The sequence below is a fragment of the Platalea leucorodia genome, assembly GCF_965183815.1.
Source record: "Platalea leucorodia genome assembly, chromosome: 18".
Taxonomy (NCBI): Eukaryota; Metazoa; Chordata; class Aves; order Pelecaniformes; family Threskiornithidae; genus Platalea; species Platalea leucorodia.
This window is the reverse complement of record NC_138840.1, coordinates 5,031,868-5,048,122: the sequence shown is the minus strand read 5'-3', so window position 1 is coordinate 5,048,122 and position 16,255 is coordinate 5,031,868. Positions and strand designations below refer to the sequence as shown.

The following is a 16,255-nucleotide window of genomic DNA, read 5'->3' as shown; positions in this document are numbered from 1 at the left end:
CGACCGAGCAGCTTGGAGACAGGGGACAGCCTTGAAGTCACTGAGGACTGGGTGAGCAGGATTCCCCTTACCATGCTGCTTGTACCGGCTTTTTATTTTGGCTTCTGCAGGCAGAGTTCCACTAGGAGAGATCGCACAGAGCCAAAAACCGGTGTGTGTGCTTGCCTTCATTTTATTCTTTAGCCTTACATGACTTTTAGCAATTATCTAAATGTCGTCTTTTTTTAATTACTATAAATTCAGGAAAGCCACTGCTTGGGGATGGTGAGTGAACCCAGAAGAACGTAACAAGGTGAATTAAACACCCACTATTCTTTGCTTGGGGGAGATTTTAAGCAGGATTGACATCTTTATCCCTTCACTTGACGCAGCTCAGGCAAAAAGAAGAGACGCAAATCGGTGTTAACTTGGGTGTTTCCTGCCTTTCATCGTTCTGAGTCACTCAACCTTCATGTTCTTCTCTTGCTTCTTGGCAAGTGGCGCGTCCAGCGGGGTGAGCAGTTCAGCTGCTAGCGTTAGGGGTAGTTTGGGTTGTCGCAGTGCCCTAGGAAAATCTTGGACCACGGGTGTAGGGAGCTCCCTAACACTCGTCCTTCGTGTCCTGCTGCTTCTCTAGTTTTTTCAGCTTATGGTAAAAAGGTGCCTTTGTGGCAGACTTGCTGTGGGCTCCGAGAGGCAAAGTGGGCTCCTCTGTCCCCAGAAACCCTCATGTGGAGGACTTGGCACTGCTCCGGGCACTTTGGGGTGAAGATACTGGTGCAGGATCTCGGTTCTGCCATCCAGTAAAGGAGCCGGAGTGGATCCAGGCCCGTCTCTTGGCGAGGCAGGGGAGGCAGCTGGCTGGCCATGGCGGAGCGAAGGTGGCTCGAAGGACGAGCAGGACTGCAACTCTGTACGTTTTCCTTATGCTACGGTTGTAGGAAGCTGAAAGCATTCAGGTGGATGATGATGAGCAGCTTGGTAAGGATGTTTTATAATAGAATTATTCTTTATTTTTGTTGTAGGTTGAAAACCTGATCAGCCATCATAATGCTGGGTTAGTGCTGAGTATTCCCCACAAAACTCCTGACAGGTGAGTGAGCGTTATGATTTAGGTTGAACAGTTCATTTGAGGTCACGCAGCAGGTTAAAAGAAATTCTGAAAGCAGAATTTGGAAGATCACGGCTCAAGGTGCAACTGCTGCTTCTTGGACAAGGAGCAATGTATGAATCGAGCCATGCATTAAGCACCGTCCTTTTAACAAGGCACAAATCTCACACCTCCAAATGCCCCATGTGGCTTGGAATTCAGCTGTGGTTTATATTCTTGCTGTGTGAGAAAATGAGACCAGAGGTGTGTAGCACTTTATCCCTGTCTTATTTACGAGCAGTGGGAGAACGTCCTGCGAAATGTGAGCAGCTAATTTTAGGTGACAACACAGTTTAAGGCGCCAAACCTTCCAAAAGGGGAAGGAACGGACATGCAGCTAGACTGCCTTTAGCTCCGCGCTGCTCCAGGGCACTGGGTGTTTATACCACCTCCAGTACATTAAATCTTTTGTGTGGAGACATAATCCTTCGTTGTGACATTGGTAGAGGTAGCTGTCAGGGAAATGATTGTGAAATCCCTCGTCTGATGGAAGAGGAGAAGGAGGTGCATCTGAGGTGGCTTGCACTGTGCTAATGCTCCCCAGCCCCAAATCCCAAGGGGCTTTCCAAGTGCTAATTAATTAAGAGTCAGAGTTGTCTGTTCTCAGGAGTGGACAAACAGCGGCGTGGGGAGCGTGGAGGCTGATCTGGCGTCACACAGGGACCCGAAAGGACCTGAGTAAAATGCAGGGCTTGATTCCCAGCTAAGGTGCCCTACGCTTGGAGGCAGGAAGGAAGGAGGCTGAATTTAAATGACCCGCTACCCACTCCCTGTATTTTTCTGTCCTGCTTCCCAGCACACTCTGCTGGGATGTGGTAGGGACTGTATGGCACCGTGCGTTCTGCGTATGCTCCAGCTTTACGTTGGCCCAAAGCGAGTACACAGATCTTGCACCACTTCTACCCTGGAAAGGTCCCTGACTCGAAGGCACGGCTCCATCTTTTTAAGGCCACTTCATGTGCAGCCCAGAGGATCCCCTCCGGTACTCAACCTGCTCTGTCGCACCCCAGGCCAGCGAGGACTAAGAGTGCCCTCTGCTGCACTCCTCCTCATCTTTCCACGGCAGCATTCCGCTTGCTGTTTGAGAATAAACAAAGCAACTCTTTTAATACACAAAACAAATCTTTCATATTCTAAAAGGCTTTTTGTGCAGGCTGTGCGGAAGCCTGGTTCTGTATTTCAGCAGCAAACAGAAAAGATCATGCCCCGAGATAAAAACGTATGCTATCCTGCATCAATCCCGAGGCGCAAATAAAGCACTACAGGGAACTGGTGTCCTTTATCAATAACCATCGCCCCGTAGCTTTTCATTGCCTCGTAAAACAAGCAGCTCCCCGTTGCAGGAGTGCAGACAGCAGTCTTTACAGTCCTGAAACTTCCATTTCTCAGAGCTGGCAGGAGCCAGCGCCGGTGAGGCACAGTCGGTTATGGTACCTCATTGCGCCTAACGGCGCTGGACTTTCCATCGCTCCCTCCTGTTCGAAGGAAAAACACTGAGCACCACAAAGCTCTGCTTATTTAAGTCCTCAGCTCTTGCAGCCAAGAAGGAATGGATGTAGGTAGGGAAAGGGGGGTTGTGTCAAGAAAGCTGTCCCAGGCTTCATACTTTTGGAGTTAAAAAGAGGAAAAATTAAAAAATAATAATCCTGCTTTTCCTGGGATTTGATTTACCCACGTGGAAAGTAACCAAGCCGCAGGCTGCGCCGGCAGCCCCGCAACCGCCAGGGCCACAGGAATCTGCTCGTGTTCCCTGGAATTTGGACATTTTTTGTTGCACCCATTTCAGCTCGCTTTCCAGACGTCACTCAAGCGCGGGGCACGCCCCCTCCTGCAGCCTATTTAAAGAGGAGCTGGTGTGCAACTTTCTCCAAAGAGAGAGGAGAAATTCCGAAGGAGAAGGAGCGAGTCAGTCGGCAGCCTGACTCCCCTCCCTTCCCTTTGCTCGGGATGTCTGGCAACCTGGGGACAGTGACCTGGACCCTCCTCCTCCTCCTCCTCGCCCCTGGCTGGGTACGTATTGCACTGCAGCAGCTCCGTTTGCTGGCTGGGCATTGCAGCTTCTTGCTTCGATGCATGCGAATGCTTTAGGCTGAGTAACTCTTCCCAGCTGCCACCTGCCTCCAAAGGTTTCCGAGAGAAGGCTGGCTCTTAGCGGAGCAGTGCAAACGCGCTGCGTAACTAAATCACGCTCGGGGCTGCACCGCGCGTAACGCCTGTCATCTACGGATCTCAAAGCTCTTGGCAAATGTGAATGGATTTTGTTTCACTCTACTCCTGTGAGCTAGAAGCCAGCCCTGGTTTACGAGGGGGGAGCAGAGAGAGGTGAGGTCACCGAGTTTATGTCACTGCAAGGATTAAGTCTCGTATCCCAGGTCCTTACCGTCCCCATCCTTCCCCAGCTGCCACTGAATCCACCCCTGTGTTCCCCAACCCAGTGATCCTGAGGGGGAAATCAGACTGCAGCCTCTCCAGAGCAGGATTTGTGCCTGTTTCTGTGTTAATACAAGTGCCTGACGGAGCAGCTGATGCTGCTCGGGACTTCTGTGTGCTGTTACAGTGCCACTAATAGCAGGAACATTGCTGCAGGCATTCATGTATCTAAATTGCAGTAAGTGCCTTTTGGATCGGTGAAGAAATCAGGTCCACAGAGCCACTGCACCACTTGTGCGGCTTATCGTGCTGGTAGAGGCGATAAACTGGTTGGTAAGGTCTGTGGGATTGCTCCCGGCGGCGCGCAGGGTGCGCCAGCCCCGTCCCTGCCAGGAAAGGTGTCCTGTGCACCCAACGCCGCTGTGACCCAGGGGTGACTTCTGCCCTTTGGGATGGTTTCTTGCACTGACCCAGCTTTGGCAGCATCGTATCGGTCATATAAACAATAGCAGTGAATCCCACCGCTGTGACGCTTTATTATTACACTGTGATGATGTCATTTTCCCTAAACCTGCCGACTGCCTTGGAAATGGGACTTTTGACTTTCTTTGAGCTCCGAGAGTGATGTTTAGTGGATCGAGCAAGGAAACAAGAGCTGTTGCTCCCGAATCTGCCTCCTGTGTTGTTCAGAGGTGAGAGCAGAAGCAGGGTGGCTGGGAGTTGTGTTTCTCCCTGCCAGGCTCAGCCTGGGCAAGTCTCCGTGCCTCCGCTCCCTGTCTGTGAAACGGGGGCGGTGGTTCTTGTCTCTCGGAACAGGCGGTTGTACAACGTGCTGCAGCAACCTGGGAAGGTGCCTTGAGAGCCTGTGATGGAGGGAGAGCAGGTATTATCCGTGATAATTCAGTGTTTGGAGTATGTGGACAGCTGTGTTTTGACTGCTTTATTTACTGCCAGTCTTGGAGCCTGAAAGAGAACCAGTTATGTGTTTATTATATTACTCCTACCTTGCAGCGTTAACCCCTGGCTTCCAAAGCACTTTGCAAGCAGCTTCAAAACGCTCCTTTCCCAGCCCTTTGAATGCAGTCATGAGCCCAAAGGCATTTTAAAAATCCTCTTTGCCTCGGCCCTCTCGGCGGGTTCCCTGGGCTCCTGCGGGCATGGACTGCTCAGGAACGAGAAGCCCTGACGATGCCACAGAACTGCTGCGGCGGTGGGAGCTCGTGTCCCCCCACTCGTGCCTTCCCGAGGCTGTAGGGGGAAGAGGTTTTCTGTGAATACGAAGCAGGAGGAATATTCTCACTTTTTCCTTCCCCCCAGGTAACTGGGTTCGGCGCTGGCAGTTGGGAGGAAGCTTGTTCTGGCTTGTCAGCGGCGCGGATGGGACCGGGGAGTCAGTGGTGGCGATCCCGTGTGGAGCACAGGCAAGGGAGACCTCTGGTCGGGCTGCTTGGGCTCCCGCTGTGGCTTGGCCATCGCTCGGGGGTCCCGGGAGTGGCAGATTCAGACCTGGTGTTTGTGATCGATATGAGAGCTGCCAGCAAAGCCAGGAGCAGGGAGAGCTGATATTCCAGGCGTTAGCACTTTGTTAAATCTATCGCCTTGATCTCTAATACTGGTTCTGTTCTGCTGCTCTCAAAGTTCACAGAAATGCACTGCTAACCTCAACAGAAACAAGGTCAAGGCTATAGTGAACTTGAAGTTAGGATCCTGCTCAGTGAAGGTAAAAGTGTAATTTTGGGGACAGACCCTTCTGCAGAGGGGAAGAAAATTAAATGTTCTCTAAGTTGAATCCCTCTGCACCCAGGTTGGTGGCACGTTGCGTGGAAATGCTGGTCTTGGTGGTACGTATGGGTCTGCAGCAAAGCCCGGAATGCGAGTCCTTGCTGTTCTTTGGGACCGTTTGGGCAGTTTCCACACTGTACTGAAACAACTCCTAGAAGCAGTCTAGCAGGGCGGAGGGTGCTCCACGCAAATCCAATATAATCCATTATTTAGCCTGTTTGAAATTGCTGTGAAAGCAAATTAAGTAATGGAGAACTCTAGGAAGCTGGTTCAATATTGACTTTCTACCAGCTGTTCCCAACTCCAGGAGCTCCCCTCGCCAGCCGGTTCCTCAGTGCTCGCTGTTGAGTGTGCATGAGCCAAAAAAGATTTCGGCTCATTCTCTCCTCTCTTGGGCTCATGAGAAGAGCGGGAGTTATAAATAGCACGAGCTGGCTTTGCTCAGTATAAAACAAGTGAAGAGGAGCCCCAGCACACCCCGGGGCCAGGTGGACTGGGTGATGAAGAGCGGCATGTCCGAGCTGACTGATGGGAAAACCTCGAAGGGCCGAAAGGAGCCCTGCAGCTCCGGGCGAACCAGGGCTTCTGAGCCGTGGTTGTGCGCACGGCGGGGGGAGACGAGGCGCAGAAGAGGCAGGGCGCAGGGTCACCCAGCAGGTCCCCGATGCGTCGGAGATCTGAATCCAGATGTTCTTGCGCTGAAAAGCAGCTGGAATGTAATGAGGAAGTGAAGCCGATGGTGAGCAGAAGGTAAAACCAGGCGGTCTAGTTTCTTTGGGTGAGTTATTAAAGGACATAAACAGCACCAACAAGAATTAACGAAGGCGAGAAAGAAAACTCGATTGGGTTTAATTCCGTTGTGTTCTCTGTTATCCTGAAAGAGGTTGTTTCGGTTTGTTTTTCAGTAGGAGAGCTATTTTGAGAGTGTTTCTTTATATGGCCTGTGGCTGACACTGCATTGGAAAATGCTTGTTGTCATTATTTTTTTTAAGTGCATGGATTGCATCTTAATATAGGTCCTGTGCTAGGAACGCTTTGCCTCTTTTATGATCTCATGTGCCCCCCACCCACTCATCCACGGTTGAATAACGCGTCCTTTTGGCAGCTACAGCGGTTGCGTACATGAAAAACAGTAGGAAAGCGTTTCTGTATTTTTAGCGTCTTTTAATGCGCTTCAGCAGTCGGGAAGAGATCGCTGTGACACGCCAGCTCCCAGCGAGTGGCCCTAAGGCTGCCGTCTGCGAACAGCTGGGCTACAGCGGGAGAGGCTCCTTGCCAAAGGGCTTGGCGCTAGGAGTTTTCAAGGAGAATTATGCTGATTCCTGCTGAGCGGGGTGAGACTCTGGGAGGACTCGTGAGTTAAGATTTAAACTGATCCCTCTCCTACACCATACTGCGCTGATTGTTACAGAAATCCAAAGCAGTTGGCATCTTCTGACCCCATGCGAGCTAAAGTCCGAGCAGCTGTTTTGAACAACAGTCAAAACAGCTGGAAAAGTTTTACTACTGTTACTGGTGACAAACACAATATCCAAGGAAGCTGTTTCACAAGCGAGGGCTGGATGGGATATAACAAGTGCAAACAGAGCTGTAGCAGGATATGTTTTTGGCCTCTGTTCCAGGTGTTCCCTGCTCCCGCCTGCCCGCAGGCTCTTTCCCGCTGCTGCAGCCCCTCTCCCTGGGTGGCAGTGGCCGGGTCCGGCAGCGGGGCTGGAAGGGGTCTGCCCGGTCGGGTGCTTCCCTCTTCCCGGCTCCCAGCAAAACAGGATCCCACCATCTACGTGCAAGGGGCGTATCAGCCCTGCGGCAGCAGCTGCCCCCGGGGCGGGAGCCGACCTGTGGCCCGCAGCGCCCAGCATCTGAGCGCTGCAAACTCTTGCGTCCCTCTGAACTACCTGGGAATTTTAGTGAGCAGAACCTGGACAGAAAACCAGGCTAGAGTTGGCACCCTGATGGGTCTGAGGAGGTATATGAGGATCTTTCCAGACCATGTGCTCTGCACCTTTCACAGTCGTGGTTTTACATCTTGCCCAAATCTGGGTGCATCCAGAGCTGAGGCTAGCGTATTCGCTCCAAGCCGACTCAGGACAAGGATGCCACAGACCGAGTTACTGGAGTGTTTGAAGCACCCTGGGTTCTCCGGGGAAGGTAACCCTCCTCCAGACATAGCCTGATCTCTGTTTAGCATCTGAAGTGGCCTAAAAGCCAAGGGTGGGTGTCAAGAGGTGGCCAGCACTTCTGAAATGCTACCAAGCGGGGCAGGTTCACGAGGTCCTGAGGAAGGTTGGTTACGCTGCATTCCCCGGAGATGGGAGAGGAGAGGGCACATCCCTGGGAATAACGAAGGAAGTATGAGATCCAGGGGACAAGATGGGATACGGGAGCCTTCGGGTCAGTTTTCAGCGCTGGCTGACTTTGGGCAAGTCCTTTCGCTATGCGCCTCGCCTTTTCCATCTTCGAACTGGGTCTAATGCTGCTGCTGTGGAGTGCTTTGATGTTTTCTCCCGAGCAGTGCTATGTGAGAGCTGGGAATTGCTTGCTGTTAATAATTACCATTTTATTGCTTCCAGGGAAGCGGGGGGCTGAGCTGCACGTGGGACTCCAAGCTACTGCTTGTCCTCTTTGTTTTGGCCCTGTCTCCCAGGGGCATCTTTTTTTTCCCCGTGAGCTCCAGCTGAGCTAGGGGTGAGGTTAGCCTTGCCAGTCCTCGGGAGCTGCACGCACACCCTCTGCAGCAGGGCTCTCCGGTGGAGGGCGAAGTCGGTCTTCCCTCCTCTTGATGGGGTGTCTGTGCTTGAAGCAGAATCGTCTTTTTCATTTCTCTGCCTGGCTGGCTTGCGGGAGACTCATTCTCTCCATGGCTTGTCTGCCCTCCAGGTAGAACCGCAGGCCTGCACGTACCCCTGCCAGTGTCCCTCCCAGCCTCTGCAGTGCCCCGCTGGCACCAGCCATGTGTTGGATGCCTGTGGCTGCTGCAAGGTGTGTGCCAGGCAGCTTGGCGAGCTCTGTTCCCTGCAGAAACCCTGTGATCATCACAAGGGACTCTACTGCGACTTCTCCAAAATCCACAGAGGCAGCGGGATCTGCTTAGGTGAGAGCTGTATGTTCTGTTCTTGTGCGGTTTTCTTGTGGCCCCCTCTGCCTGCAGACCTCCCAGAAAACCCGCGGCATCGTCAGAATTTCCTGTAGCGCTCGGAGCTTCATCCCGCATCACGTTGGGATCCGTGCCAGCCCTGCGAGCCAACAGATTCACTGGTACCGATACATTCGCAACCTGCTCCCTCCTGCAACGAAGGATGTTTCCCCAGGCAGGAGTGGGGGTTTGGGACTCTCCTTTGCTCCCGTGACATTGTTAGGAGACATCCTCTAGCCCTGTAGCGCCTGGGGGTAAATATCAGCAATCGGGACTTTTACTGGAAAGTACAGTTGCTTGGAAAATCTCACCCCAAATCTCACTGCCTTGCACTGGAGATATTGGCATTTTGCACTCGACTGCTCACACGCGAGAGGCATGCCGTATTCTGGCTTTAGCACGTGGGTGGAAAGAGCTGAACAACTTGTTTGCAAAATAGCGTAGATGTAGAACACGAGAATTACTGAGCCAGGTAAATACAAATGCAGACCTGTTTTCTCGCCTGGTGCCTCTTTCCAGCCAGAAAAGAAAAATCTTTTTGATTTTTTTGTTTGTTTAGTGGCTATTTTTAAAGCATGCAAAAATTATTTTGGTGTAGAGGAAAAAAAAAACATTTCCTCAGTCTCCTGTTCCTTGTTTAAAAACAAGACTCCTCTGCCCCGTCTCTGCCAGGAGCTGACCATTTTTTTAATTCAAGCTTTTCAAAACAGCCAGGAAGACACGAGGGCTGGAGAGCTGACGTGAACGCTTCGGGAAGCGTCCGGCCGCTGCACGTGGCGTCGCTGGACGCGCTCCGGCAGCCGCAGCGCTCGCACCAACCCGAGGCAGCGGCCTCGGGGGCTCGGGGTGGAACTGCGCTGTTTTGCAGTGCCAGAATCACATCACTTTTTTTTTTTACTCTGAATAATGAATTTAACTTGTAGAAGGTGTTTTCGCCTTTCTTTTGAGAAGTTTTTATAAGTTACTTGTTTAATTTTCCTCCCGCAGTGATTGTGATCTTTAGAAGCCACATGAGCTTCCTAGTTCTTTCTGTAGGCACTGGTACACCTAAGAGCTGATGATTGAAGCTTAATAAGGTAAACGTAGGCGTAATAACATCCAGCGGGTGTAAGCTGTAACCTGCCTAATTAAGACTGGAAATGAGGTGGATGTATGTTTGTAGAGCAAAGGTAGCTAAATCACTGGAACAATTTGCTCAGGAGTGTGGAGGAGTCTTCATCTCGAAGGCTTCGCGTGAAGACTCGACATCTTTCTAAAGAAAGTGCTTCGTATTCACCGTGACGTATGGGTTTGATGCAAAGATTTTGGAGTGAGAGTCCCAGATCCCTGCTGTGTAGAAAATCAGACTTGAAGACCACAACTGCCCTTCCTGCCTTTAAACGAGAAATTAAGATTTTCATGGCAAAAATCCCAGATGAACACAGACCAGGATGTCTCCCTAAATTGGACCAAGGATTTGGGACGTAATGTCCTTGGGTGATATTTTTGTGATGTCCACACTGATCTCTTGGAAGATGGGGGATTTTGGAGGCAGTGAAGGAAGCTGGAGGTGGAGTGATGAATCAAGGGAAAGATCAATGTTTGTGAATAGAGAAGAGAGGACTTAGGGGTATCCAGATAAGACAGACGTGATGGGAGCAGAAGGGAGCAGAGCGGTGTTCAGGTGTCATGGGAAAGGCTTCTAGGTTGGGAACCAGCCCGAACGCTGTATCAGAAGAGAGGAAGGGAACCATCAGAGTGAAAATTACTGTGTATATTTGTTTAATGTGACCACAGTATGGAGCATTTCACATATTGCAGAGGAGTTCTTCCCTTCCTGCAGAGCCCTTGGAGTATCAGAAAGGTAGAGACGATCCCGTAGTAGCTCTCGAGGAGGAGAGCCAAGGGTGGTGGGGTGGCCTGGGTGGGCGCAGGGAGCTGGCAGCGCTGCGGCGACTGGAGCGGTCACTTGAGCTCTGCCATATTCCCTGCAGAAAAGGGCAAAAGTCCCCTTGGCGGGACGTGGGGCGGGGGGGCGGGGGGCGGCAGCGGTGCCAAGCCGAGCTGGTAAATAAAGAGCCGTCTCACTCCGCTGGCGCGGTCCGTTTTGGTGCTTTAATTGGATCAGGTCAACGGGAAAGTGAGGTCATTGTAGGGTAATGAAGGGCATGACAAAAGGATTGAGTTTTGAAAACATAATAAAACCCCTGAGCAGGCTGCCGTTCCTTGGGGGGAGGAGTGCTGCCGAGGGAACAGCACGATCAGTTCGTCGGGAAGGGAGAGGGCTTGGGCTAAAAAACAGTGAAAGAGGATTTAAAAATAAGTATGAATGGTTGTGTAGAGGGAAAGTGGATGGCTTCCACTTTGATGGAAAAAGTGATGATTTTGAAACTTCTAAGTAGGAGCACAGGAGTATTTTTATAGCAATGGCATTGAAAAGAGTTGCAAGTTGAGATCCAGCTCTGGTTAGAAACAAGGCATTAGCAGCCCGGAAGGATTTGGGTCCCCTCGAGGACGAGGTGGGATGGAAAGAGGCTCTTGTTCCTTGTTTGGTCCAAACACTTTCTGCCTGAGACAACGTTCCACGGGCGAGCAGAACTAAGGGGAAAATAGATCAGGTTTCCTGGTAAGCCTCCGCGAGCAGCCAAGAATCCTTCACTTTGGTAACGTCCCAATAGAGGTCTGTATGGATTTTTTTTGTTTTGTAAGGGTCAGGATTGCAGAAAGCAGCAGCTGACAAGAACTGTCCAAAAACAGGATTCCTGTCCTGTGAACAACTCTGAGAGTTCAACATTTCATTTCAGGCCGAAAGAAAAAAAAAAAAAGAAAAAAAAAATCTCCAAACTTTCCATGACTTATTTAGAAGACTCATTTGGCTGGGGCAAAGCTTTCCACTTCCATTACATCAAAATGTTTCATCTTGATCCTTACGGTATCTAAAATAATTACCCAAGCAAAATGCTTCCCGCTATGGATACTGTCCAACAAGTGTATTGGTTGAGCTGTTGTTAAGAGCATAAAGGAAATCTTTGATATCAAATTGAATTGCTTCAGTTGTTTCTCATTGAAAACATTCCTGACATTGATCTGTGCCTGCAAAACTCTTAATCAAATAAGAGTTTTCTGCTGGAAAACTTCCACTGGAAAAATTTTGGCTAACAAACACAGACGTAGGAACTTGTGAGCGTTGCTCGCACCCGCAGACTGAAGATCGCTCCTGTGTGTCAGATATTGTTGCGTTTCCTTTTTTGCTCATTTAAGTTTTATCGGGAAGGAGGGAAAGACTCGTAGGAGCGCTGGAGATGAGAGATCTGGAGGTCAGAACAGAGAGAAATAGAAAAAGTTGTGGCTGGAAGGAAGAAGAGATTCATGCATCACAGAGGAGCCGGAAAAAAAAAAAGGTCATAAACCCAAAGTGTTATTTTCCTTTTGTAGGTACCTTTAGACAAGTGGGGAACCAACTGCTCTTAGGAGAAGGTTGCCTGTTGGTCTCTTAGGAATAACGAGGAGCGAAGCCGCTGGCTCACGTGTCGCGTCAGGAATGCGTCTTGCACACCACCACGGACTGGGGCGCTCTCCGAGCCGGAGAGGAAGACCTCTGACTGGAGAACAGGCTGTTGACAAGCCGTAAAGACAAAGTCCCACTTAGTAACTCATCCAAGTGGAGATTTTTCTAGAAAACTTTGGGAGGTCTGGCACAGCTGGAGCCATCTTCCAAAAATCGATGTTGGGAATAGCCTTGGGTCCAGGGAGCCAAATATTGAATGTGCCAACTCCTGCTGCATCCGGCAGCGGGATGGCAGAGCAGGGGAGGGTCTTGTCCCCCCGTCAGGAGCCCTGTGACTGCCAGCCCCCTGCCATCTTCTCAGCTTCTCCTCCTCTGCCCCCTTCCCACAGCTCATGAGGGTGCAACTTGTGACCTGCTGGGCAAGATCTACCACAACGGGGAGAGCTTCCAGCCCACCTGCAAGCTGCAGTGCATCTGCATGGACGGGGCCATCGGCTGCATCCCCCTCTGCTCCGACGACCTGCGGCTGCCGTCCCCCGAGTGCCCCAACCCCCGGCGGGTGAAGTTTCGCAATAAGTGCTGCGAAGAGTGGATCTGCGAGGAGGGCAGTGAGGAGAACCGCTTCGAAACAGCCATGGCGGGTGAGTGGTGGGAGCTCTTTGCTGGGGGATGGGGGTGGATGCAAACTGCTTTTGGACTGAGGCCCTAAGGCTCGTCCAGTTTGGAACTGGTGGTGACTGCTCACTTTGCACACCGTGGTGTGGGTACCAGGCGTTGAACTCCAGACCCGTTAAGGTGAGACTTCAGCGATGCTGCGGGGAGGCTCGCGCGCCCTCTGATACCGCAGCAGAACTGGCTGGAGCCGGGCTGTGGTAGGAAATGGCCCCGTGCTTGCCTGCGTCCTCCTTCTGCTGAGAGGCTGAGTAGCTCACGGGATGGATCAGACCTTTGCTACTGTTCCTGAAGAGTTAGACCAAGTTGGGAGCAGCCACGGAGCTGCTACACTTTGTTCCAAGCCCTGAACCTTGCCTTGCGTCTCTTCCGTGTGGCTCAGTTTTCAGGGAGGATCCAGCACGCAAGCCGGAGCTGAATAACCTGCAGGAGAACTGCTTGGTGCAGACCACCGAGTGGAGCGCTTGCTCCAAGAGCTGCGGCATGGGCATCTCTGCCCGAGTAACCAACGACAACCCCCAGTGCCACCTGGAGAAGGAGACCCGGCTCTGCATGGTCCGGCCCTGCGACTTCCCCATGGAGAAAACCAAGGTATTGGGCGTGGGGAGAGGGGACGCAACACCGTGAATGCCAGGGACGGCCTGGTTAGGTCCTTGTCAGGCCTGAGCCCATCTCGCAGGGTTTGCCCTGTGCTTCCACTTCTGTGTCCTGTTGCCCAGCGATGGAGACAGAGCACAGGCCCAGGTGGACCTTTCGTCTGATTGTCACGTCCTTGTTAACCCATCTGCTCTCTCCCTAGAAGGGGAAGAAGTGTGTGCGGACCCCGAAGCCACGCCAGAGCCTCCACTTCGAGTTTTCGGGCTGCACCAGCACCCGTTCCTACCGGCCCAAGTTCTGCGGCAGCTGCACGGACGGCCGCTGCTGCACCCCGTACGTCACCAGCACCGTGGAGGTGGAGTTCCGCTGCCCCGAGGGGGACTTCTTCCAGCGGAAGATGATGTTCATCAAGATGTGCTCCTGCCACTACGACTGCCCCCGAGACAACGACATCTTCCTGGCCACGTATCACAGGAGGATGATCGGAGACCACGTCAAGACAGAGAGGCAGTAGCCCTCTCTGTGCCAGGTCCACAGCCCAAGGTGTCAAGAGGGCTCTGCAGCGCTTTCGTGGCTGTGTCCCAGGACAATGCAGCCTCTTCCCCCTCTGTGAGGGGCTGTGCTCTTCAGAACAGCGCCGTTCGCCACCCGTGGTCCCGGTGGCCTTGCTGACAAGCCAAGGTGCGTGGGGGAACAGCCCCGTCTGCCCCAGGCTCCTGACCTTCACCCACGGTGGCGCAAAGGTCAGCGAAGGAACCAGAAACAGGCTCGAGCTGCAAACTTGATCCACGTTCCCACTGACCAGATGGGAGAGTGGATCAAAGCCGCGTGGCTCCAGCCTGTCTCCAGCTGAGAGCACAGCGGGTACAATTCCCCGTGGCCGCTGGCCTGCCCAAACCACGCAGCAAACCCAGAGCATGAGACGGGGAAGCCCCGGAGGCCTGAGCTGCAGCCGAGCTCCGCAGCCTGCTTCCAGCAGAGTGGGGCTCTGCTGCGTGTTGATGCAAAGCTTCTCGGTGAGGAAAGTGGTCCTGGCCCCGTGCTGGGCTCCTGCTGAGCTTTTCAATTATTTTTGACTAATTGGATCCAATAAATTGGCAAAAGCTTTCCCCCATCCTTGTGCCCACCTTTCACCCTCCCACGTGCTTTCCCGTCAGCAGCTTTGTTCCAGATCGGTTTGCTCTTGGAGAGGCCGGATCATCTGCTGGGTGACCGGTTCTCCGGGCAGCTCAAGGCTGGGCAGTCTTTTTTTCCCCGTTAAATTCCTTTTCGCCTTGTGTGCCAGTGAGGGTGACAGCGAAGACGCGGAAACAGCGAGTTGCGTGGTGTCACTGCAGGAGACGCAGTGTGGCTCGGGGCCTCCTGCGGAAGATCTGAGCCCAGGAAGGGGTTTCTTCCTAGAAGAAGGGATCCAGCCAGGCTGTGGCTTTGCCTCCGGTGCTGGCAGGGGCTGTTTCAGACCTGAGCAGCTCTTCCAGCGTGAAACGGGGCTGAGCCAGGCTGCCCGGCTGACACACATCCCCTGCGGCCGCTGCTCGTGGCAGTTTTTCGTGCCACGATGAGCATGTCCTGTTGTGCCTTTCCGTACACATCCACAGCGGGGCTTCGGCTGCGTTTCGGCTCCGGAGTCTTTGCTGTAGGTCCTAAGTTGGAGGAACGCGGTTCAGCTCGGGTTTCCCCGGGGGGTTTAAAGCACTGGCAAGAAAAACGCCCGTATTTGTAAATGGAGCAGATGTGGAGTTAGCGAGGCGGTGGCACGGGAAGCTGCGTGGTGCTGGGGCCTCCAGCTGTGGGATTCCTGTCCTGCCACGGGCCGGTGCAGAGTCGCTCTGCCGTTAAGGACGTGCCGGTTGCCAGCCGTGACTCCGGGAGAGGCCACCGGCGCAGGAGCGGTCCCGTAAGCCCCCAGCGCGGCCGGCGCAGCCAGCAGCGACGCAGCCCCACGCACCTCGGCAGCTCCGCGGTAGCTCTGAACGCTTATCGGTTGTGTTTTGTCTCTGCTGATTTCAGCAGAAACATCCAGGAAAAGGCCCAATCTCATTCCTTAAATCTTCCCCGCCTTCACCCTCTTCCAGTCACTGGGAATCACGATGAATTCCTGTCCCAGCCGGGCAGGAGCAGGGGCCACGCTGCAGCTCTGAGGCTTTACCCCTCCACAGCTCCCACCCCAAAGCAGAACGCGATGCCCGAGGGTAATCCCGCTGTCGGGAAACGCCGCCCTGCAGCCCGTAACTCCGCCGAAACACCAGCTCGGGGCCCGTGTCTGGGCTCAGCCCCTCTTTTCTTGCTCTCTCAGCCTGCGGAAGCTCGGGAGCCTTCAGCCTCCCATTACCTGTAATCGATTTGAACTGTAAATAATTTATCTGATGTTGTTTCCTTTTTTTGTAAAGGCCTTTGTACAGTTTTTGCATCCCTTTAGCACAACCTCGCCGAGGGCCTCTTCTCCCCTTGCCCTCCAGGTCTGCTCTGAACTTTTCTCCTGCCGTTTACACGGCTTCTGTGTGTAAAACCACGCTGAGGTTGCACTTTACTCAATGCTAATAAATATCTCTTTATTTTTTATATCCCTGGCAGCATCCCTCTGTGCGAGGCCCCTGCCTGGTTTCCCCTCTGGCCTCTCCCCAGTGCCACCAGCTTGCTGGGACCAGTGCTGGGACCCTCCGCAAAGCTGGCGGCTGGGTGTGGAGGGCAGGGGGCCCCGGGGGGGCCCTGCTCCCCCTCCCAAGCAGCAGCGGCGCTGGCGTTGGTGCCTCCCGGGCACCTCTGCAGCCACAAACCGCGGCTCCTGCTCTGGGGGGGACAAGCGGAGCCCCCCCCGCCTGCTTAAGGACCCAGAAGTCCTTAATACCCGGTTAAAAATAACCCCGGGAGCAGATGTGAGCAGAAGTCGGCGATAACGGGGCCAGAACGCGAGGGGCTTTGCGGTGGCTTAACAGCTTACGGCTTCATCCCCCTCTCATCACATTAGCCAGGGGCTCCCCCCTCGCCCGCCCCCGGCACCGCGGCGGGGGCCAGAGGCTCTTCCTCCCCCCAAAACCTTCCCGCTCCCCGTGGCGGGGCTTAGGGCTCCCTGGGGAGAGGCAGG

General features: G+C 53.3%; 1 protein-coding gene across 1 annotated transcript; it reads left to right on the top strand.

Annotated features, from left to right (window-relative positions):
• The first annotated feature begins 3,022 nt into the window (after positions 1 to 3,022).
• LOC309598720 (CCN family member 2-like) lies at positions 3,023 to 15,703 on the top strand. The gene is made up of 5 exons (XM_082329554.1): positions 3,023 to 3,139; positions 8,159 to 8,372; positions 12,291 to 12,542; positions 12,956 to 13,164; positions 13,373 to 15,703. The coding sequence occupies exons 1-5, from the start codon at positions 3,077 to 3,079 to the stop codon at positions 13,682 to 13,684; spliced, it is 1,050 nt and encodes a 349-aa protein (XP_082185680.1). The 5' UTR covers positions 3,023 to 3,076; the 3' UTR covers positions 13,685 to 15,703.
• The last annotated feature ends 552 nt before the right edge of the window (positions 15,704 to 16,255 follow it).